Below are 23,182 nucleotides of genomic sequence, written 5' to 3'. Positions count from 1 at the left end.
ACTGCCTGCAACATGCCTCCAAAGGACAGCCTCTGTCTTCACTTCTATGTTTGGCTTTTATTACCCACGAAAACATCAGCTTTTTAAAACGCTGGGCACATGCATGTTTTCTGTGAACACCCAGGAGAGCTTGAGAGAGGTCAGCAGCTCTGTTAGAGATCGTCCTGGTAACAACCGAAGCCTTGAGCTGTGACAACCCGCAGATGCACGGAAGAGATCACGGCCGCCTCGACAGGTCTTGGGGTTGTTTCAGCAAACACGGGTACCATGTGTAATTCAGGCGCATTTGAAAGTGTTTCTGCCTTGAATGGTAAATGCAGTTTTTAATCTTATTTATTTATTCCTGAGACACCCAGAGAGGGAGGCAGAGACCCAGGCAGAGGGAGAAGCGGACTCCCTGCGGGGAGCCTGATGCGGGACTCGATCCCAGGACCCCGGAATCACGCCCTGAGCCCAAGGTGTAGACTCTCAACTGCTGAGCCCCCCGGGGGCCCCGTGCCAAGAATTCTTCTTACAAAAGGTTTTCTGGGACGGACTTCAAGTCGTCATTTGAAAGAAGGTTGTGTTACCCTTCGCTGGGTGTTAAGCACCTCGTCCTGAGCAGAAGTAGGCAGATGCGAGCCCTCCCTACTGAGGGCAGAAGGGGCTTAACAAACTGGCTCATTTGATGGTGGCACAAAAGGGAGCGTGAACACGTGCAGCGAATGCCCGAGGCCACCGCGGGGAGCTTGGAGGGTCGGCAAGTCGTGGGGAGGCCGGTCAGTAGGCTGGCTCCAGATTCTCGGGCTCCCCCAGGGCACGGTGGGACCCACAGAGCAAAATCTGCACACCGACCTGCAAACCACCATCGGCGATTCCGGCCCTTGGGAGCGTTAGGATTTCGCCTCCTAGGTTTGTCATGCTCACTCTTTCAACACCGAATGGCATGCGGTTTCGAGAAAAAGGGGTCAGGAGGCTCGGATGTGGGTCGTGCTGCCGCCAGCAACCTGCGGAGCCTGGGGACCCGGTTTCTTCATCTGTCAATGAGGTGGTTAAAGCGGAGCAAAGATCTCCCCATTTCCTAGTTCATCATACAGGTGCCTTCTTTGGAAAGGCTTTAGCCTCGGTTTACTAGGTCAGAGCCAGCTCAGCTTGGTCACAGGCACAAGTATCTTCTGGAGGCCGAAACCGGTTAGTGCCTTCAGAGGCCACGGAACTCAGGGTCCCAGGCGGTCTCAGTGGATCCGCTCTCTCAGGCCTTGGCTGCAATCCGCTACTCCGGGCGCGCACTGCTCTCAGGCCACACGGCCCAGCGGAGCCGGAGCACTCCTAGGCTCCAGTCCAAATCTAAACCGTCAACCGGCCCGACGCTGTCTCAACTCCCAGCCTCCTGTCCGGCCAGGCCAAGGTATTAGCTGAGTGCTGTGCTGACAAGGTCAAGGCACCAATTCTCTCTGCCTTTGGACTGGTTGAGGCGCAGCCTCTTCTAGGATCTGCTGTGTTCACGCAAAGCCAGGCCAGCTGCGGGACCTGGCCCCCGGGCCCCCAGGGCACCACTCAGCCCAGCCTACAGCCTCCCTGGGCAGCCCTGGGCCCCACGCCTGCTGTTTTCCGAGCGAGTACCCTTGGGATGCTCACAGACGCCCTGTGGCAACTCCCCCAGCTAGCGAGCAGACCACAAGCGCCAGACGCAGCTTTTATGTCGCACGCAGGTACTGGGATGAAGGCATGGAAAGGCCTTTCGGGACACGGCATGAAAGCCAGAAGGGACCGCTCTGAGTGTGCCCTGAAGATCTCAAGCACGTGGTCCAGGCCCTGCTCCCCTGCATACCGAGAAGGCATGGCCGGCGGCCGCAGCCACTGGAGATCACCTGGGAGAGATCAGGCCCTGGAGAAGCACGGAAGCAGTCAAGCAGACACGGAGGGCAATGCTTCAAAACTCTGAGGCGGAAAAAAAAAAAATTAAAAAAAAAAAAACAAAAAAAAAACCTCTGAGGCGGAGTCATTCCCCGGCCCAGAACCCTCGACCAAGCCCAACTTCCCAGCAATCAGCGGGAAGAGTGGGATCCAGGTGTTTTCCGCACACAAGTCCTCAAAACACGGGGTTGCTTTGGACTCTCTCAAAGCCAGGGAAGGTGCTCTCTCCGTGACGAAGAGCTCACCGAGAAAGAGTCTAGCGACAGAGGAAAAAAAATCAAAAGAAGAACTCAAATCAACATGAGAAACTCTTAAGCCACCATGAATATTCTCAAGGAGAAGGAACGGGAGCTCCCCGGTGCAGGCCGCTAGCTTTCCCGTGACCCCATTTTCCGCCTGGATCCTGTAACGGAGGCCCCGGCACATGGGAGGAGCAGCGGGTGACGACGGTGTGGATGTCCCACGGGGACAGGAGGCCCGGGGGACGACGAGACGGGACTGGAACAGGAGTGTGGGCGCTCCGGCAGGGACGGCTGCAGGGAGAGGTACAAAGGAGGGAGGCTCGGGTGTCGGCCTGATAGGTTTGCCCTCTACCGGAGGGAGTCTCCTAGAAATGTTGGAGAGTCAAAAGGATCAAATAGAACAAACACGCTAAGAGTAACAGCAAAATAAAGTCATTCTAGAAAGGAACGGTGACCGGGCCACTCTCTGTAGCTCACGCATGGATAAGGCTCACACGGCCCGCGACTGAACCCCAAGTTACGGCATCACTGCGGCAGACGGAGGAGGGAAGGGTGTCTGTGTGGGGGCTGGGAGGGAAAAAACAACGTAGCTAAGTCAAGAAATGGCATCTAAAAAAAAGCAAAAAAACAAAAGACCTTGTAATACGTCTGGTGACAGATGTTAACTAGACGTGCAGCAGTGATCACTTTGCAACAAACACAAATATCCAATCTTTAGGTGGATTACCTGAAACTAATACATTATATGTCAATTATATCTCAAAAAAATTCAAGAAATTGCTTATGATTGTAAAAAAAAATAAAATAAAATAGGAAAGGCATTTTAAGGATATTATTTAGAAAAGCCTAACCAGACCGAAAAAGCAGAAAAAATAACAATCGTTGCTTTGAGAAACAGGACGGGGACCCGGGGAGAGGCGGGACGAGACACGGCTGTGTTTTATTAAAAGTCTGGTGGAATTCATTGATCAGACAGAGAAGGGCGTTTGGGTGTGTACACAACACAGTGGTCGACTTCCACGTGTGGGATTCTCATCATTTACTACGTATTCGGTAATTGTAGGGTTTTTCTTCGACCCAGGTACAACTCCACAAAGTTCTAATACGTTGCTAAGAATCAGAAGAAATACACAGTAAAATAAAATACTTTCAAACTGTGCACAGGGGCACGGAAGCCCCCGGCAGGGCGGCAACTGGAATCAACGGGAGGTCCCCGTGCGGCCTGGAGCCTCCGGGGGGGCCTGGGGCCGGGGCCACCCCAGAGCTCGGGGCCGCGCACACGAGCCGCGGGAGAAGCGGGAGAGGCTGGGGCGCCTGGGCCCTCCTGACCGCCTCCGGCCCCAGCAGCGGCGCCCCACGTCAGCCCAGCCTCACCTGGGGCGGGACACCGGGCTCCCCGGCCACGGGAGGTCATCTCCCAGGCAGTTACAAGTCGCCCCGTCCCCCACGGCGTGGCCTCCTGAGCGGACGCACGAGTCCACTTGACATCTCACCTGCAGACCCAGAGCCTCCCCCGAGCCCAGAGGGCCGCGCCAAGGGGACCCGAAGCTGGGCCGTGTGACGTCTCGGACAAACGCACATGCAGTTTGCACGATCAACGCCGAAGCTGAGATACCCGGGCGCAGAGAGGCGCAGCAGGTGAAGGCCGCCGGTGGTGCTGGAACTTTCCTGGGAAAAATGAACGGACTTCCTTGGCTCACGCGGCCACATCCGGCTGTGGGGCGGCAGCCGGTACTGCGACAAGTGCTTTCCCCGCCAGGCCGAGGCTGAGCCACACGCAGTCGCGCCCCCCTTTACGTGGCCATCGCCCCCTTCTTGGGGAAGACGACGCAAGGAGCCTGGCCGGACAACCTGTCACCTTGGGGCAAGGGCCCTCGGGGCCCCGTCACCGGCGGCGCTGAGAACCGGGGCAACGGCACCGGGCTGGGTGGCACGAGACTTGGGGGAGGGGGCAAGTGCGGCCTGCACCCAGCAGAGCGCGGCGCGCGGCCGTCGTCAACACCAGCGGCCACCGCAGGCAGCGTGAAGCGACACCCTGCGAGGCTACGGCACGGGGCGCCCACATGTGTCCCACGAAAGCCGTCTGGTTGCACAGGAGCCAAACGGGTTATCCAGAGGCCCGGTGTGAACCAGCCCAGGGGCTCCCCCTGCTTCATCGCGCACCTTCCCAGTGACGGGCTGGCCCAGCCGCTGCCCTCGGGTGGCACCTGCCCCCTACCTCCCGTCTGGACCGGGCAAGGGGCGCCACCGGGATCCCCCGGCACCGCCCCCTTCCTTCTGGACACGGAAAGATCCCCCGCACGTAAGTGGAGCTCTGCAGGGGACAGAGCAGCACGGAGGAGATTTCCGAAGCGTCTCTGAGAAGAGCGAAGCGGTTCAGCTTCTAGAAGCCTGTGATGACCCGTGGACACCGCGGGCGCATCTGATCTCGCCTCTGTAAGCAAATGGGAACCGTCCCTCGAAACATTCGCTGTCAAACTGACAAGCATGGGTGGGGGGGGGACCAAGACTAGGGTACACCTCGGCGGAAATTGGTTTAGGAGCCGGAGACGAAAATACAGGAAGGAGCCTGGCGCAAGTGGATCCACGGAAGAAACGGCTACGTGTGAATAAAGCCAAGAAAACAATGTGCCCGAGACGCCCCCAAGATTCGGGGTTTCCTGCAAGCCTTCCCCACGACAGCTGCACCCCCTCTGTCCCGCAACGCCTTCCACGGCTGCTCCTCCTCCTTCAAACGGAGACTAGCTGCCACTACACGCGGCTCCCGGCCACCTCTGGCCACCCCCCCGGCCACCTCCGGGCACCTCCCAGCCACCTCTGGGCCACCTCCAGGGCACCTCCCGGCCACCTCTGGGCCACCTCTTGGGCACCTCCAGGCCACCTCCGGGCCACCTCTGGGCCACCTCCTGGGCACATCCCGGGCACCTCCCAGCCACCTCCCGGCCACTTCGGGGCACCTCCCGGCCACCTCCGGGCACTCCATCCTTCCCCAACATCCTCAGGTATCTGAGGAGGAGGGGCCTCCCCCAGAGTCCCTGTGGCCCCTCCTGCCCCACGTCCTCACCCTCCGTCTCTGGTGCCTGTAGCCCCACCAGCCCCAGGGTCGCTCAGAGCCCCGCCGCGGTGTCACGGCAGCCGGAGAACAGCTCGGAGGGGACGGGCAGACCCGGGATGCACCTGCCACCTTCAGGTTATGCCCACAGGCTGGGCCGCTCAGGCCGGTCACCTTCTCTGTCACGTCGACACCGCGCCCCAAAGGACACAGCCAGGAGGGGCCAGGAGGACGGGGTGAGAATCCGCCCCTGCTGCGCGCACCCGAGGCGCGGGGAGCACCTGCCCCTGGAGCGCTCCCGCACCCTGAGAGAGCACCTGACCTCCCTGCTGCCCGGCACCCCCGGGACCCCCGCTCCAGCGCTCCGGGGCTGCCTCTGGGCACCCCCCTGGGCGAGGACAGGCCCTCCTCCAGCTACCCAGGAAGTGCTCCCGTGGGACCCCCGCAGCCCCCTGCACCCCAGGAAGTGCTCCCATGGGAACTCCCAGTCCTCTGCACCCCCAGGAAGTGCTCCCGCGGGAATCCCCGCTCCCCTGCACCTCAGGAAGTGCTCCCAAAGGACCTCCGCAGCTCCCCTGCACCCCAGGAAATGCTCCCATGGGACCCCCCAGCCCCCTGCACCCCAGGAAGTGCTCCCGCAGGAATCCCAGCCCCCTGCACCCCAGGAAGTGCTCCCGCAGGACCCCCACAGCTTCCCTGTACCCCAGGGAGTGCTTCTGCAGGAACCCCCACTCCCCTGCACCCCAGGAAATGCTCCCGTGGGAACCCCCAGACCCCCTGCACCCCAGGAAGTGCTCCCGCAGGACCCCCGCAGCACCCTTGCACCCCAGGAAGTGCTCCTGCAGGAACCCCAGGCCACCTGCACCCCTAGTTATCCCCAAAGCTGGACTGCAACCATGTGTCCCTGGAGCATCCGCCCATGGAGCTAACCCCGTAGGGACTCACTTGCACAACTCCACTTGGTGTCCACAAGCACATCAAATTCCACATCCCAAAATTGGGGAGGTGCCCCTCCTTCCCCGCGGCCCCACCCTGCTGAGGCTCAGGGACCCTCACGCTGGTTCACGCCAGCCACTCCTCCTAGGTCCTGCACCTCGTTCTCCCCACCCCGACATCACCTGCAGAGGCCCCCCTGAGTCCATCTCCTCCTCCCCACCACCACCTGCTCCCCCTCCTCTGGGACCACGCTGGGCTGTGGTCCCAGGCCCTCGCTCCCCTACTTCATCCAGGGGGACCCATAAAAGCCTAAAACGCAGAATCTGGCACAACTGCCGAGTTCAAAAAGTGGAGTTCTGGGCTAAACTGATGGCGTCTCCCCCTTGTCACCCAGTGGCAGCGCACTGGGCCCCCAGCCCAGCCCACCCCACCCGACCCGGGGCCTCTGCACACACCACCTCCTCTGGAACACCGCCCCCCCGAGGGAGCTGCCCGGATCACCCCGGTCCTTCCCGAGGTGCCAGCACCGGCCTGTCCCTCCTGTCCCTTGTCCCTGCCTCAGCTTCCTCTGTAGGCCCAGCCGCTTCCAGCGTCTTGCACGCTCACTTCTTCCCTCTGCCATTTCCACCCCGGAATGCCGGTGCCACGAGAATATGGGGACTCCACGCACACGTTTTGTGTCCGCTGTTGCACATCTGGCACCTAAAGCACTGTCGGTAGAGCAGACACCCGGTAATGTCGCTCGTTTCAATGGAAGTGTCGGAAGAAAGGGTCTAACATGATGGTATTTATACCCGAGCAAGAGATGGCAACCGCTCTTGCCGACGTAGTCCGAGTTCCCCGGCACGGCCCACAGTAACCCCTTCATCAGCTGGCCCAACGTCTCTCCTCCCAGGGTCACCTCTGCACCCCGGAGCACATAAAACAACTCCTCCGCCTCCTTCCTTTCCCTTCCCCCACCTGCAGAAGGGGCACGATGAGCGCCACGGGTCCAGCGCCCCTGAATTAGCAGAGGCCCCAGCTGCTAACAGCTGCCCAGCGCGTGCGGACGCCCTCTGACCTCACCTGCGGCCCACCCTGTCCCCACACAGCCCTTATTTGCCAACGAGGGGAAATCCTATGGCTTCTTCCTGGCCCGTGCGTGACGATTTAGTGTGCACGGCGCAGCCTTGCCTCAGGATTATCTGCTTGCGAATCTGTCTCCCACCAGGGGTCCGATGTGTCCACCACTGCATTCCCAGCAGCGAGTGATCGTGGTACACCTCATTCACGTGTACTCATCTGAATCCGTCCAGCGACTGAAAAACAGTCATGCACAGCAGGGGATAAAGGGGGAGAAAAAGAACAGGAAAGAAGCTGAGGTACGGTTATTACTCAAATAGCATCATCATAAGATTGTGCAAAATCGCTAAAGATGCGCTTTATGGTTATCAGAGAGAAAACCTGATGGGTTTCTAGAATGAGTATTAATCGGGTAAAAAAACAGCCGTGTTCCTTGGGTGCACGACCAGGTGCTCAAGAGCCTCACGGGAGCTCAGGAAGCCGCCGTGTCCCGTGACCGTTGCCTCTCTGTTTTGCAAGACTGGTCTTCGCGGGCCCCACCGAGTCAGGCGGGGGAAATACCCTCTCGTCCAGCTCCGTTCACCGAACCCGTGGGCCATCTAACAATGTTTCGGGGCCCACGCTGGTTCCGGGCATCCAAGAATAATCCTTTAAATCCACGCTCCCCAGAATGTACCTTAGCGTAGGCAGGGGAGTCCCCCCGGGCTGACCACATCTGGTGCTTACCCCCCATCTACCCCGGGGCTTGTCCCTCACTGTTCACCTTGCTTTTACAAGTCTATCTTCTCTTCTTGGTCTACAGGGTAAGCCACGGAGCTTTCGGTAACTATTCCCACCCTCCCGAGCTCCGCTAGTCCTAAACTGTAAGGCCCTGGAGACCGCGGCATGCGACTCAGAATCGTGCCGCCCTGTTTCAAGCAGTTCACTGCACCCGCCCGGCCTCCCAGAGCCCTCCGCCCTCCGGGACAAGCGCCGAGCCCGGCTTCTGGTACACCCCGGCCGGCAGCTAGCGGGCCCGGAGCAGGCACCCCGCCACAGCTGCCCAGCGCCAGCCGGAGCGGAGATAACGGAGGACCGTGGCCTAGACTGTCAGGCTAAAAAAAAAAGAAAAAAGAAAAGAAAAGAAAAGAAAAAATCCCTCCCAATACAGAAGCAACATTCTTCCAACATAATTATTTTCGCCCTAGGCTGAAATCACCAAGCATGATTCCGTGATATTGCAAAATGTAACCCCTAGTTGTTGGCTTTCATAATCTGTCTTCTCCTTAGAGTGATACAATAGAGCAAAAGCAAACAAACAAAAACCACTAAATTCGTTGAGAGAGGGCATGGCTTCATGACCCAGCCCTGTGACCATGGCCTAACACTGTGCTACCCAATACGGTAGCCACTGGCCGCATGTGGCTATTTAAACTTCAAATATATTTTAAAATACAGTTCCTGAGTCAAACTAGCCACATTTCATATGCTCAACAGCCACAAGAGGCTACACCAGACGGTACAAATGTAGCATGTTTCCATCACTGCAAATACTCTACTGAACGGTGCAGGTCAAAGCCACTCTTTGATCGTTCAATTATCCTACAAGCCTCAGTTTCTTCTTGTGTTAAACGGGAACGATACCTGCCTTTCCAAGTTGCTGTAAGATTTAGATAAGGTGAGAAATCTGAATGTCCTTAGTTTAGTACAGCTCTACACACTGTGATTGTGTAGTCATCTATACATACGTGTAATACAGAATAAGAGTCCAACAACCGTCAATTATGGGGGCAAAGGGAGTTACTATCAATCAGAATAAAGAAATTCTATCTCAGGCTGGGTGAATGCTGCCCAGGAGGGCGGGGGTGGGTCAGGCCATCTCAGGAATGCTGCATTCAGGAGGAAGACAGATCAGGTGAAGCAGGTCCAGAGGAGTCTGGAAAACAGTGGGGGAAGGAGCCCGGGATTCCTCAGCTGGGGCGAAAGGACTCAGCAGGAGCAAGAGGAGAATTCATCTTGAAACAAAGGATTGTCTTAGAAAGGGGGTGTGGATCTTGGGCAGCTGCAGAGATGATCAAGAGGGGGGCTGAATTCATGCTAAGGAAAATATTTACTATTCAGTTGTCGCCAACGGCAATGCTGCCTTATGGAGAAGAGGGCCCGTGCTCCCAGAAAGCGGGATCCAAGGCAGTGGTTCTCATATTTGTGCATCAGGTCACCTAGGGAACTGGAGGAAATTGAGCTGCTTTGGTCCCACCTCCAGGGCTCCTGGTCCAGTAGGCGTGGAGGGGAGCCCACGGTCTTGGCCTCTAACTAGCGTCCGGGTGATGCCCTTGACGGTGCCCGTCTGAGACCACTCTTTGGGGGCCCCGACTGCAATGCAACCCATCGGTGACCGTGGAGCGGGGGCTCTTGGAACCAAGTGGGAGTTGGACTTTGCTACTCTCGGAACCAAGCCTTCAGGGCGGCGCTGCAAGGACGCCCAGTGGGTCGGGCATCGTGGACAGCACGGACGTCCAACCCGACGAAACACAGAAGGCAGAGTCCCACAGGTCTCCTGGCAGGTACACCCTGTGTAGCCACCTCGAGCAAACCACTTTCTTGCACTTTTGCTATTTACACAAATGACGAGTATAGCCATCTGGCAATGCCGCGTGCCCTGAAGGGACCAGCCTGTGCAAAGACGTTCCGTTGCCACAGTCTCCCGTGGCCGGCTCAAAACCAAATCACCACAGAGGCGCTTTCTGGGTGGCAAGGGCAGCCTGACCCAAGAGGGTGGCACCCAATTTCAGTGTTCTGGCCAGCAAGGAGACTAAGAGGAGGGGCTTCCATCGCATATGCAAGGCGACTGCCACGTGGCCGGACGAAACACAGGTCACAGCTTGCCCCTACCCTCAGCAAAAACAGACCCTGCACCCAAAGACCTGTGCCTGGAGTTTTTGATAGTTTGATTCATCATAGCCAACCCTGAAAAGAACCCAGATGAACGTCACCTCGCAAGTGGATAAACAAGTCGTGGCACATCCCCCAAGGGGCGTACTGGCTAACGACAAAAAGGAGTAATGGATGGACACAAGAGGGATGGATCTCAAAACCCGGCGCTCAGTGCACCAAGCCAGACACAGAAGACAGCGTATTATATGGTGTCGTTGATATGAAACCTTGGGGAAGACAGATCTGATCTATAGTGACGTAAAGCGGATCAATCCCCAGACGTGGTCCTGACTCCAATCTTCTGGAGTGATGGAGCGTTCTAGATCCTGATTGCCGCACGGTTCCCCGGGCATATACACTCAGCCGTACACTGGAACTGTGCGCATCTCAGGTATACTGCACAAAGCTGATCCCTTAAAAACAAAACTAAATGGGCGTTGTCTGCCTCTCTGGGTTCATCCTGTTTTATACTGGGCTTAAAAGTGGTGTCCCTGACGGCCTCTGAGAGGAGACTGGGTGGCCAGGGACAGGCGTGGGAAAGAGATCTTCAAGTGTTTACCATTCTGTACTTTTAAACTTTTGAACTGCGAGGCTGCATTAGCGTTTTCTTAAAATAAGTAAAATTTAAAAATAAGAAAAAAGAATTTTAGAAACATGTACTTTGTTGGTTAGGATGAGGAGGACACAGCCCTAAGGCTCTCGGGCCATTACTCATTCTATTTCAGGTTGTAGAAATCCTGCTTCTTGAGACAGCACTAGGTGCGGTCTGTGTTTTATCAAACTCCTTGGAGCTGTGCGTGGATGCCATTTTTTTTTTTAGCATTATTTAGTATTCTAGCATTTTTCATAAAATATATCATAGATAAGAACACAGGCACACAGAGTTTTAAAGTAATCAGAACTCAGGACGCCTGGATGGGTCAGTCGGTTAAGCGTCTGCCTCCGGCTCAGGTCTTGACCCCCGGGGCCTGGGATCGAGCGTCACATCGGGCTCCCTGCTCCGCGGGGAGCCTGCTTCTCCCTCTCTCTCTGCCTCCCTCTCTCTATCTGTCTTTCAGGAATAAATAAAGTCTTTAAAAAATAATAAACAGAACTTGAATGTCATGTAACTACCACCTGAGTCAAAACATAGAACACTGCCTGCACCCCAGAACTTTCCACGTGCCCCTCTACGGTCATACTTTCCCACTCCTTCCAGGGATAAACAGTCTCTTGATTTTAGGGATAAGAATCTCTTTCTAGGGGCACCTGGGTGGCTCAGTCAGTCAAGCATCCAACTCTGGATTTCTGCTCAGGTCATGATCTCGGGGTTTTGGGATCGAGGCCCATGTTGGGCTCTGCGCTGAGCGTGGAGCCTGCTTACGATTCTCTCTCTCTCTCTCCCCCTCCGCCCCTCCCCCACCTTTCCTTCCGTCTCTTAAAAAATAAATGTCTTTCTAATCTCCTATGTGTATACCCCTAATCAAGACTGTTTAGTTTTACGCATTCTAAAACTTTTAAAAGACTGGATCATTCTACACATGTCGCATGCTTCTTTTGCCCAAAGCTACGTCTGTAAAATTCCCCTATGGTGTTGCCTATAGCTGCAGTTTATTTTCACTGTGATATAGTAATTTTATGGTAGGAATGCAGGTACTACAATTTACTCACCCATTAAAAGATTCATGGACACTTGGACTTTTTTTTGGTCCATTGCCTATTTAAAAAAAAAAAACAAGTCCAAACACACAGTCTGACATTCAAGGTGACCATACTACCCTCAAATATGAGACCCGGCCAGTGCCATCTCCCTACTTTTCTCTACCAACCACTACCCGATTGTACCTGTTAAGTATATTGGTCAAAATATTATGAACAATTTCTTATGCCTGGAATGCTGCTGGCCTTCCATCAGACCTTTCCAACTCATTCCTGTCCATCAGGGTCTCGTTCAAGCATAATTGCCCTATGAAGGCCCCACAATTTCTCCATTGACTATGCTGTCAATCCCCCAAAACCTCACCAAATGAATGATGCTTTCTGTTTCCGCCCCCACACTTACTTCATGCAGCCTTGTTATACCCATTTGCTACGGCTGCGTCTCAGATTTTGTGCTAGTATACAGCACTAACATCTTACAGATAAAGGGCAGGTAAAAAACGTTAGAGCTTTTGAGCCCCAACTCAAGATCTTGAAAGCTACTGCTTGTATCAGGCACTAAATCATTCAAAAACATTTAAAAAGTTACTTTCCACAAAAATGCAATCACACCAACTAAAGAAAAAAAAAAAATCATCACTTTTACCTAAGACAAGATTTGGGTTCCTCATATTTCTAACACAATCTTTTATTCTCATAAAAAAGGTAGAGTTTTAAAGTCTCTGGGACACAGAATGCTAGAGCTTCACGTAAGTTAAGATCACTTGATAAGAAGCACACTATTTAAAGAAAATGATGACCTTGAAAATTGTTTTAATCCCAAAAGCGGGGGGGGGGGAGGTGTAAAAAAAACTAACATTTTAATGGAACTAATGGATCAGAAATGACAATTAATAAGTATTTCAGTTGTTAATATAAAAAGAGCTCCCACAAATCAATAGGAAAAAAAGCTCAATGGCACAACTAAAAATATGGACAAAGTTATTTATAAATAGACAATAATCCAAAGAAAAGATAATTATAACAGCTCTTGAACCTAAGAAAAAATTGTCCAATGCCAGAGAAATGCAAATTAAAACCAAATTTGGATACCCTTCTTCACCTGATATGCAAGATCAGAAAGTTTGGTAAAACACTGTTAGCAAGGGGTCTAGAAACAGGCAGTCACACACATTGCTGGCTGGAATACAGGTGTGTGGAACTCTAAGGAAATCCTATAATGATAACCATCAAGATTACACATGAACAGGGGCACATGGGGGGCTCGGTCGGGTAAGCACTCGACTCTGGATTTCAGCTCAGGTCATGATCTCAGGGTCCCGGGATCCAGCTGGAGAGGCCTCCCTGCAGGGAGTCTCGCTCTCCCTCTGCCCTTTCCCCTGCTCACATGCTCTCTCTCTCTCTCTCAAATAAATAAATTGCACACACACACAAAAAAAATCACATGTGCACATTCTCTTGGACCCAAAAACCCCACTTCTGGGAATCTATCCTACAGAAATGCTTAATATATGCAAGATAATGTATGTCCAAGGCCATTAACTGTAACACTGAAATAGCAGAAGTTCGGAAAATATCTTAGTGCATCAGTAGGAGGAAGGCTCACTAATTTGTGACATCCTTATGATGGAATTCTATGCAGCTGAAAAAGAACAAGGAAGTAATTGCCAAGACATACAAGAACCGGAATAGCCCAAAGAGTATCCCACAACGTGTGTAGAATATTGCCTATTTTTGAAAACAGACACAAGCTGGAAAGATACAGAGGAAAGTAGTAACATTGGTTGCCTTTGGGAGAAAACTGGGTGGCCGGAGACCGGCACGGGAAAGAGATCTTCAAAGTGTGCATCATTGTGTAGCTTTAAATGTTTGAATTCTTGAGGCTACACTGTTTGTTAAGGATATAAATGCAATTTAAAAAGAAGAGAATTCAAAAACATGTTCCTCGCTGGTAAAATGAGGGGAGCACAGCCCTCGGATGACTGGACTGTGCTCGCCTAATGCGGTATGTCCTCCCTGTTTGGGGGCTCCCAGAACTTCAGAACAGGATAAAGAAATCTGGAATAGACACTCGAAGCACAGCTAAGGTGTCCAAAGTGAACTCCCATTCCGGGGCCGTGGTAAGACACAGCTCACTTGAAGAGGAGGCCCAGGCTAACCCAGATCGGCAGAAAAAAATCTCGGGCTGCTCCAGTTCCCCTGGAAGACGGCGAGCCGTGCGGGTTCTGTGCACTTCACCTCCTCACTGTAAGGTCATAAAGCTGCGCCCTGTACCGACCGAGGGGTCCCCTGCCAACCCCCGCAGGTCCTGCCGGCGGCTGATGCTCATCCGGAGGCCGCGGCTGCAGACAAAGGCGGCCTCGCTGCACCCCGCGGGCTCGAGCTGATGACAGGCCGCGGCCCTCCCGGGCCCTCCGCGGGGAAGGGCGCTTTGTGCAGGGGCAAACCTGTGGATCAAGGGGCTTTTCCGAACACGTTCCTGGGGATCCCATCTCGTGCCTCACCTGCGAGCGAGGCTGCTTTCCGCCCCGAGCACACACCTGGGGGCAGGGGGCCGCGGGCGCTGTACCTAAGCCACCTGTCTGCCTCGGTTTGCCCGCAGGAGCCGTCAACCCAGCCCTCGGGGGATGCCAAGGCACCGTGCGGCGCCCACGCCGCGGCCCACGACGGCGGCGCCCCGGAGCGTGTGGCGAGCGGGTCGGGGAGCGAGCGGGGTGCAGGGGCCGGCCGGGCTCGGGGGCGCGGTGTGGGCAAGCGGGCGGCGTCCCGGCTCCCGAGCGCGCCGGCCACACCTGCAGGTCAGGCGCCTGGGCCCGCGGGCCTGGGGGGGGGGCACGGAGGACGGCAACCGTGCACGGGGGGGGGGGGGGGACGGGGCAACCGTGCACCGTGGGGGGGGGGACGGGGCAACCGTGCACCGTGGGGGGGGACAGGGCTACCGTGCGCGGGGGGGGACGGGGCCACCGTGCACCCGGAGGCCCAAGGCGGGGCCGGGCGGACGCCGCCCGCGGGCTCGGGGCCGCCCCCCGCGCGCCCCAAGGTCACCGCCCGCCCGCCCGCCCGCCGCGCTCACCAGAACAGCAGGTTGGCCGCCAGGAAGCCGAGCAGGCTGCGCCGCGGCCTCTTCCAGCTCAGGAGCTCGTCGGCGCGGCCGCCCAGCCACAGCCCCGGCTCCCCGAGCAGCCAGCTCACCGCGGCCGCCACCCCGCCCGCCGCCTCCGGCACCTGCAGCCCCGCGCCCGCCGCGCGCTCCTCGGGGGCGGCCCGGGGCGGCGGCGGGGCCCGCGGCGCCTGCTCTGCGGCCGCGGGAGCCGGGCATCCCTCCGCGCCGAGCTCCGCGGGCGCCGGGCTCGCCATCTTCGCGGGCGGCCGGGCTCGGGCTCGGGCTCGGGCTCGGGCACGCGCGCTGCGGTCGGCGCCGGGAGGGCGGCGGGTCCCCGCGCGGGGCGCGCACCGTGGGGCGCCGGCGGCCGGGGCCCTAGTGACGTCAGCCCCGCGGCGGCGGAGGGGCGGGCGGGGCGCTCCCGGGAAGTGGGTGTGGCCAAGCCGGAGCGTCGGCGAATGGGGCGGGGCTCCCGGGGAAGTGGGTGTGGCCAAGCCCGCGTGGGGCGGGGCTCCCGGAGACGTGGGTGTGGCCAAGGCGGGGCGGCGACGAATGGGGCGGGGCTCCCGGAGAAGTGGGTGTGGCCAAGCCGGGGCGGGGCGGCGAGGGGGGCGGGGCTCCCGGAGACGTGGGTGTGGCCAAGGCGGGGCGTCGGCGAATGGGGCGGGGCTCCCGGAGAAGTGGGTGTGGCCAAGCCGGGGCGGGGCTGTGAAGGGGGCGGGGCTCCCGGAGACGTGGGTGTGGCCAAGGCGGGGCGTCGGCGGAGGGGGCGGGGCCTGCGGTCCTGCCTGGGGGGGCCGCGCAGCCAGGGGAGCGCAGAGGGGGGCGCGGCACCGGCACCGGCACCAGCACCGGCACCGGGGGGGAAGAGCCGAGGTCCGGAGAGCAAGGGGCGGCGGCCACAGGCGGCCCTGGGCGGGGGGCAGGCGGCCGGCTCGCATGTGGCGCCCGGACGCGGAAGCCCTGGCCCGAGGCCCCGCAGGGGAGGCCCCGACGCGGAGGCCCGCACCTGGACCCCGGAGCCTGGACCCGGAGGCCCCGACCCCGATGTGGAGGCCCGAACGCGGGAGGCTGGACGGGGAGGCCCCGATGCTGAGGCCCGGACCTGGACCTGGAGGCCCGGACTGGGAGCCCAGACCCAGAGGCCCAGATGCGGGAGCCTAGAGGGGGAGGCCCTGACGCGGAGGCTGGACCCGGACCCGGGAGCCTGAACCCGGAGGCCCCGACGCTGAGGCCCACACCCGGATGCGCAGGCCCGGACTGGGAGCCCGGACCTGGAGGCCCAGACACGGGAGCCTGGATGGGGAGGTCCCCATGCGGAGGCCCGGACCCGGACGGAGGCCTGCACTGGGAGCCTGGACGTGGGAGCCCATACACGGCCCGAAGCTCAGCAGCGAGGAGGGGGCGACGGGGAAGCCGCTGCCGCAGGGCCTCCGTGGCCCCGAGTTTGCGCGAGTGCGGGGGGAGCCACGGGGACTGCACTGACCCCGTCACTGCGTTTTGCGCAGCCTCGGCCTTGACCCCGAGGGCGTCCGTGGCGCCGTGTGTCCACCCCGTCCACCCGCCGGGAGCCCGTGTCGCGGCCCAGGGCTGGCTGCGGGGCGGGGACCGCCTTCTGCCCGGGGGCCGCGGGGATGCTCGCCTGCACGGCCTGTCCACACCTCGCGGCGCACACGCCCCAGGGCACCAGCATGCCCGCTGCGGGGGTGCTCCCTCGGCCACGCTGGTGGCTTAGGGGACCTGTTCGAGTTCCCTTGGGAACTTGGGGTGTGCTGAGCCCCAGGGAAAGGCTTCCGCCCTCAGGAAGCCCCAGGCCGCGGGGGCTCAGGTGCCCCCCACTGCCGGGCCTGAGAGCCTTAACTCCCATCACCCAGGTTAGGGAAGGAGAGGCAGAGCCGGGTTTCGGGCCGATTCGGGACAATGGCATCAGCTGAATCGCGAGGAGGAGGGAGGCGAGGTGGTGGTTTCTGCCGGGAGACGAGGAGGAGGAGGTGCACCGCGGGTACAGAGTTCCTGGGGGGCGTTGCAGCCCACCGGGGCCTTGAAGGACGATCCACTAGTGGGGGGCAGTCTGGGTGCTTTCCTGCAAGCACGGGGGGGCTCCACAGGCCCCACTTGCCCTTGAGGAGAATCTGACCACCGAGTCAAGTGGCCAGGGACGCCCTGAAAAAGCATCGTGGAAACAATTCAGGTATTTTTTTTCCAGAAAATAGACTCGCCTTTGCGGGGATGTAGGCCCTGCCGCACAAGCTCCCGTGTCAGCTGGCCTTGGAGGGGTTGGGCGCGGCCGGGTGGTGACATCCTGCCATCTCCCCTACACTGCAGCCGGAGGGCACCAGAGACCAGGGACCCGGTCATCCCCATCGACCAAACAGCGTGGACGTGGACGTGGACGTGCTGCTGGAAACACGGCTGCAAGACTCTCCGAATTCCTTCGTCTCCCCGAGTTCTAATTGCCGTCGTCGGGGTCTGTGGAAGTGGTAGACGGTGTGGACAAGAAGCCACGTAAAGGCTAAACTTGTCACTGCGCATGTTTTGTGCAGTAGGTTTTGTCTCTGTAGGGGATGTGGTCTCCTCCGTCCTACCCACCCGTAGCAGGTGGCCCGCGCGGGGCCGCTCGCTCTTCTCTTCTAAAGGAGCTGGGCAGCGTGCAAGGGGAGGGAAGGGAACGACTGATTGGCTCTCAGTCCAGAGGGCCACACAGACGTCAGGCCGGCCCTGGATGGCATGGAGGCGCCCCAACAGTGCGTCTGTTTTGTCTTAATCCTGCAGTAGGGCCGTGACCCGAGTCGAGTGGCGCGCATAGAGGTTTGGGGCTGACGGTTTCACCTTCTGTTCTCACCATCGCCTCTACTCCTTATTCCTCATCTTCCTTCATCTCCCCGCCACTGGGCAGGAGCACTGGAGAGCGGACTGCGGCCCGGAGAAGCAGGAACGTTGGCGACGCCTGGAGGGCCCCGAGCCTCGCCGGAGGGGAGGGGCGCGTCTGCCCTGGGTCCGCGGTGGGCGCCCGGGGTCCGAACGTCCCACCCGCAGTCGCCTGCACCTGCCGAGCGTGGGGTCAGGGGTGCTCAGCACCGACGAGCAACCGTGCACCTCAGCTGATATCACACAACAGGGGTGGTTAAGGCCTCAGGGTGGTGATGGTGACCTGAGGTCCTACTGCACCTGGAGGGTCTCCCGGAAAGGGACTAGTCCCCTCGTGCACGCATGCACAGCAAGGACAGCTCGGGGCGTTAACTTTTTTTTTTTTTAATATTTTATTTACTCATGAGACACAGAGAGAAGCAGAGACACAGGCAGAGGGAGAAGCAGGCTCCCCGCAGGGACTCGAGCCCAGGACCCGGGGTCACACCCTGGGCCGCAGGCAGGGGCCCCAGGTCCCTAAGCTCCATCCGTCCCCACTGGGCCAGCACCTGCAGCCACCTGAGTGGGGCAGCCTGTGCCCTGGTGCTACCTTGGGGGAGGTCACCCAGAGGACGTGACTGCAGGTGCACCCACAGCGAGACCTGGGCAAATGCGGGCTCCCCCCGCCCCCGCCTGTCCTCGGAGGGTAGGTTTTGTCACGCCTTCCCATGGTAGGAGCCGTCTCAAGGACGCGGCCCCAAAGGGTGCTGTTGCTTACGGCCTCTGTATGACCTTTAAGGTTCTGCGGACAGGTGTGGGGATCTTGCCCAAGACAAGCCTCGTCGGTTAGGTTCCTGCGTGTTCGGCCTGCCACCTGCCACCTGCCACCTGCCACCGGGCGGCCTGCCTCCTCCCACGTCCTTGCCGTCCCTGTGGGGCGGGGGTGTTCAGGGTTCACCTGGGAAGCTCCCAGAGCTGGGAACCACCACCCTGGCCTGCAGCCTCCCACTTGGCACCCCCAAGCCCCTTGGTCCTGGTTCCATCCCTTTGCAATTTTGTATCACTCATTCCTCGTTTCTTTGTTTACGGGCCATTACACACTCATTAGAGGCCGCTCGTGGGCTCCCAGTAAGGTGGGCTAGGCGCCCAGGTCACGGGCAGGGAGCCGAAGGAAGTGAGGTGGGGGGACTGGGGTTAGCCTGGAGGAGGACGAAAGCCAGCCTGGACCAGAGAGGGGATTGGGGACAGGCCCGGCCCAGAGAGGGGAGCGGGGACAGGCCCGGCCTGGGGAGGGGAGCAGGCCCAGGGGAGGCGGGAGGCGAGGGGAATGGGGACAGGCCCAAAGCTTGAGGACAGAGTGGGGCCAGCCCTCAGAAGGGCCCCCTCCATGTGCTGCTAAGGACTTTGAGCTTGGGGGTCCGTGGGGGGCTTGCAGCACGAGGGGGTTTTAGAAAGCTGTGTGGACCGTGGGTGACAGCGCCGGGCAGGGCCTCGGGCAGCACCTTCTTGTTCACTGAGGCGAGCTGAGGGGGGCGGGGGGGCTGCCCATGCACAGGTCTGTGGGGTCCCGGCGAGCCGGATTCTGGGCGGAGGGCGGGACCCGAGAGGCCGGGGTGGGTTCCCAGCACTGGCCCGAGCGGTGGCCTGCAAGCGACCCAGGACGTGGGGGGGGGGGGTGTAGGAGCTCGAGCTCCAGCCTGGGTGTCCTCTGGGCTAGAACCAGACCCGTGGGACGCCGTGACACGTCCACAGATGCGCCTTCAAGACGTGTGCTCCGCTCGTCACCTGTGACCACCTTCAGTCCATTAGGAATCAGGCACAAACGCTGGCGACCCCGTGGCCAGGCTGGTGGGCGAGGTGGCCCGGGTCATGGGGACCCTGTGGCCCGCGCGCGAGTGGGCCCAGCTGGGCGTTCAGCGCGCACCAGGGGGTGTTCGTGGGGACCGGAAGCTGCTCGGACGCGTGTTCCGTGAAGCAGCAGAGGAACCGTGAGGCACGTGTACCCCGCGCCGGGGCGGTGGCCCTGCTGCGGCGGGTTCCCCGGGAGGCCCCGGCCCCTGCTGGCCTCCAGCACCTAGAGGCAGCGCGCTCCGCGGAGGAGGCTGGCCCGGCTCTTGGCCCGGAGGGGACGGAGGCGACAGAGGGACGCCCGATTCCCCATCAGCCCTGTGGGCAGGACAAGCCGCCCAGTCGCTCACATCATCGGGGGCCCAGGGCGCTCTGACAACGTAAGAGGACGCCCTCCTTGTGAGCCATGGGACGTGCGGTATGGAGGGCGACACGCCGCGACGCAGCCTTGTGCCCTCAGCAAGAGGAAGTGTCTGCACATATAGAGGCAAACGGGGAGGGAGCCGCGCGGCAAGGTGGCAGGTGGCGGGCGTCAGTGGGGCGGTGGCGCCGTCCCTTGCACTTTGATTTTTTTAATTTTTTTTCCTTGCACTTTTCAACTTTCTTGTGGGTTTGAAAATTGTCAAAAGAAAAAACAAATCTGTTTTAGAAGACCGAGAAAATAAGAAATTGAGAAAGTTCTTATAGTTTTTGTTTTTAAGAAGAGCATCCCCTCTTCCTCCTTTTCCTCAAGTCTGTGACCTTCAGTGATTCGTTCCTTCCATCAAGTCCTGTCGGACTTAAAATCACTGGGGCAACCCCGAGTGTGGGAATGCAGGGACGGCTGGCGTGGTGCAGCGGCGGGACGGCACTGCCTGTTTCCTCCAGAGAACCGGAGCTCTTCTATTCTATTTTTTTTTATTTATTTATTTATTTATTTATTTATTTATTTATTTATTTATTTATTTTTATATTTTATTTTATTTTATTTTTTGTTTTTGTTTTTGTTTTTTTTTTGAGCTCTTCTTTAATTCGGTCTTCTCCTGTCGAGCAAGAGCCGAGGTGCCAGGTCCCCATTCTGGGCCCTGGGTCCTTGTCCTGCGCGCAGCGTCCTAGGAGAGGCACCGTGAGTGACACGACAATGAACAGCGGTATGATTTCTGCCTTCGAAGGGCTTAAACTCTGACACGCGCAGGTGGACTCAGGAGACACACGTTTTTAAGTGATGGTAATGAGCTAAGCAGAAGCCGGGGTTCGGGCTGCAGTTACTGTCATCAGTGCGTACTAGTGTCCCTTGTTGTTCACAGTCGCTGCTGTCGAAGAGCCTGTCTTTGAGACGTACACACACGCACATTAGTTCCAAGACAATAAGACTAATGGAAGGATCTCGAGCATTGTCTATTACGACCAGACATCCTGGGACAGCTGAAGAACAAGGGGCTTGTCTGACCTCGAGCTTGCAGAAAAGGCTGGAATATTCTCAAGACAAACCGAGAGGCACTCCAAGTAACCAGCACACGGTGTGCAAAAGCAGGCGCCTGGGCGGCTCGGGCAGGGAAGCTTCTGACTCTTGATTTCGGCTCAGGCCATGATCTCGGGGTCGTGGGATCGAGCCCCGCGTCGGGCGCCGCGCTGAGCATGGAACCTGCTGAAGATTCTCTCCTCTGCCTCCGCCTCTGCCCACTCCCACTCCCCCAGCTCTCTCGTGCTCGTGCACGCTTTAAATTAAAAAAAAAAAAAAAACGGATCTTAAAACGTGCAAAAGCATGAAGGCACAAAATGAGCGTGTGTGGAGCCACACAGGTGCTCGGGGGAGCTGAACCTGGGAGCTGCAGCGTGAGAGCTGGAGCTGGGAAGACGGAGCTTGTCGAGAGCAGCTGCCCTGCTATGCTGAGGCTTTTGCGCTGATTGGAGATGGGGGGCGGGTGGTGTCACGGTCAGACTCCTGGAAAGGCCCCCCCGGGCGGCCGGGAGCACGCGGTAGGAGGAGACGCGGCAGGAGACTGGTTCACAGACCTTGTGATAGTCCGGGCGGGAGATGCTAGGTCTACACCAACACAAGGGACATGGAGGCAGAGAAAGGGGGGGCACAGCAGGCATTTCATGTCCTGCCCCAGCAGCGTTTGGTGACTGGATGGATGCTGGGGAAAGGGGGACGGGGGATCGTCAAAGATAACCCCGTATCGGGGCTGTCCAGAGACACAGAGCCAATGGGGTGTGCTTGTGTCTGTGCGTGTGTGTGTGTGCATGTGTGCGTGTGTGTTGTCTAAAGCTGGGGAGGATTGATTCCAACAATCGGCTCCTGCCGTCGTGCGCACAGGCAAGCCCAAGGCCTCCTGGGTTGGCTCAGGGGCTGGAAATCCAGGCAGGAGCTGATGTTGAAGTTTTGAGTCTGGAGACACAATTCCTGCCCCCGCTCAAGGGGCTTCAGAAGCCTTCAACTGATTGGATGAGGCCCACCCATACTATGGAGGGTAACGTGCTTTGCTCAGTCTCCTGATTTAAATGTTAATCACATCTAAAAAATAACTTCACGGCAACATCTAGGTGAGTATTTGACCCACCCGCCCCCCCCAAAAAAAACCCGAAAATGGGCACCTTAACCTAGCCAGAGTGACACATAAAATTCAGTGTCATCACAACCCATTGTGTCATTGCTAAAATATGAAACAGAGGAGAAAAGCTGGGGACAAATTTAGAGGAAAAGACCCCATCAATTTAGATGGTGTTGGATGTCAGTTGGTCACATCGAGTGGTCAACTGGAAGACGGGAGACCAATTTTTTTTTTTTTTTTTTTTAAGATTTTCTTTTTAGGTAATCTCTATTCCCAACGTGAGGTGTGGACTTAAAATCCTCAGATCAGGAGTCACATGCTCCGTGGGCTGGGCCAGCCCGGCACCCCGTGGAGACGGAGCCCTCCAACGGGCCACACGTCGGGAGTTGGGTGGACGCCGTGGGACCAGACAAAGCCGTTCCAGGGGACGCAGCCGCTGTGGGCTGGGTGCCTCTGCGGGCCGGGGCGCCGGGGCGCAGTGTGCTCGGGGTGACCATGCCGACGTCACACAGCTCCCGTTTACAGGGCTTGGCAGACCGCGAGCGATGGGCAACCACACCCAAAGTTTCGGGCCGGCCGCCTCCCATGTCCCGCTGTGCAGGACGTGCGGTCCCAGCCTCGGCAGCCCGGCGGCTCACGGGCCGATGGGGAGAGGCCGGGATGGCCCGTGTCAGGGCCCCGTGTGCCGCCGGGCTCGCTCGGCACCGGCCACCGGTCGGGCGGTCGCTGTCCAGGCCGCAGGCTGCGCACCAGCTCCCTGGGTGGCCCATGGCCCGCCGGCAGGTGCACACGCGGACTGCGGGCCTCTGCCGAGCCGTTTCCCCGGCCCTGGGGGCCTGTGCCCACGCCCGGCGGGGACCTACCGGGGCGGGCAGAGGAGCCGAACCCACACGGAGGGCCGGGCTCGGAGGCCGGGGGACGCGTGGCCCGCGCAGAGCAGGTGCAGGGAGGCCGCCCGCCAGGTGAGGCCCCGGAGGCCAGGGCACGGCCCGCACGGCGGCAGCCCCAGCGGGGTCACCGAGCCGAGGCAGCCGGCGGCGCCCACGGTTCAGGGTCGGAGCGGGCAGGCCGGGGACTGGCGGCAGAGCCCGCGGCTGCAGGCCTCGCTGTG

The 23,182-nt window shown here is 58.8% G+C and overlaps 1 protein-coding gene and 1 long non-coding RNA gene across 2 annotated transcripts in view; one reads left to right on the top strand and one right to left on the bottom strand.

Annotated features, from left to right (window-relative positions):
- RETREG1 (reticulophagy regulator 1) overlaps positions 1-15,124 on the bottom strand; it is a 121,294-nt gene extending 106,170 nt beyond the window's left edge. The window contains exon 1 of the mRNA XM_072825056.1: positions 14,813-15,124. Coding sequence (XP_072681157.1) covers positions 14,813-15,096 — 284 coding nt within the window. The 5' untranslated portion in view covers positions 15,097-15,124. The remainder of the gene's footprint in view (positions 1-14,812) is intronic.
- Positions 15,125-15,910: 786 nt separating this feature from the next.
- On the top strand, positions 15,911-22,726 carry LOC140632740 (uncharacterized). The gene is made up of 3 exons (XR_012030436.1): positions 15,911-17,033; positions 17,168-20,744; positions 20,824-22,726. It is a non-coding gene; the product is annotated as an uncharacterized lncRNA (long non-coding RNA).
- The last annotated feature ends 456 nt before the right edge of the window (positions 22,727-23,182 follow it).

The sequence above is a fragment of the Canis lupus genome, chromosome 4, assembly GCF_048164855.1.
Source record: "Canis lupus baileyi chromosome 4, mCanLup2.hap1, whole genome shotgun sequence".
In the NCBI taxonomy this organism is placed as follows: Eukaryota; Metazoa; Chordata; class Mammalia; order Carnivora; family Canidae; genus Canis; species Canis lupus.
The sequence above is the reverse complement of the archived record's forward strand: the minus strand, read 5'-3'. Positions and strand labels throughout refer to the sequence as shown.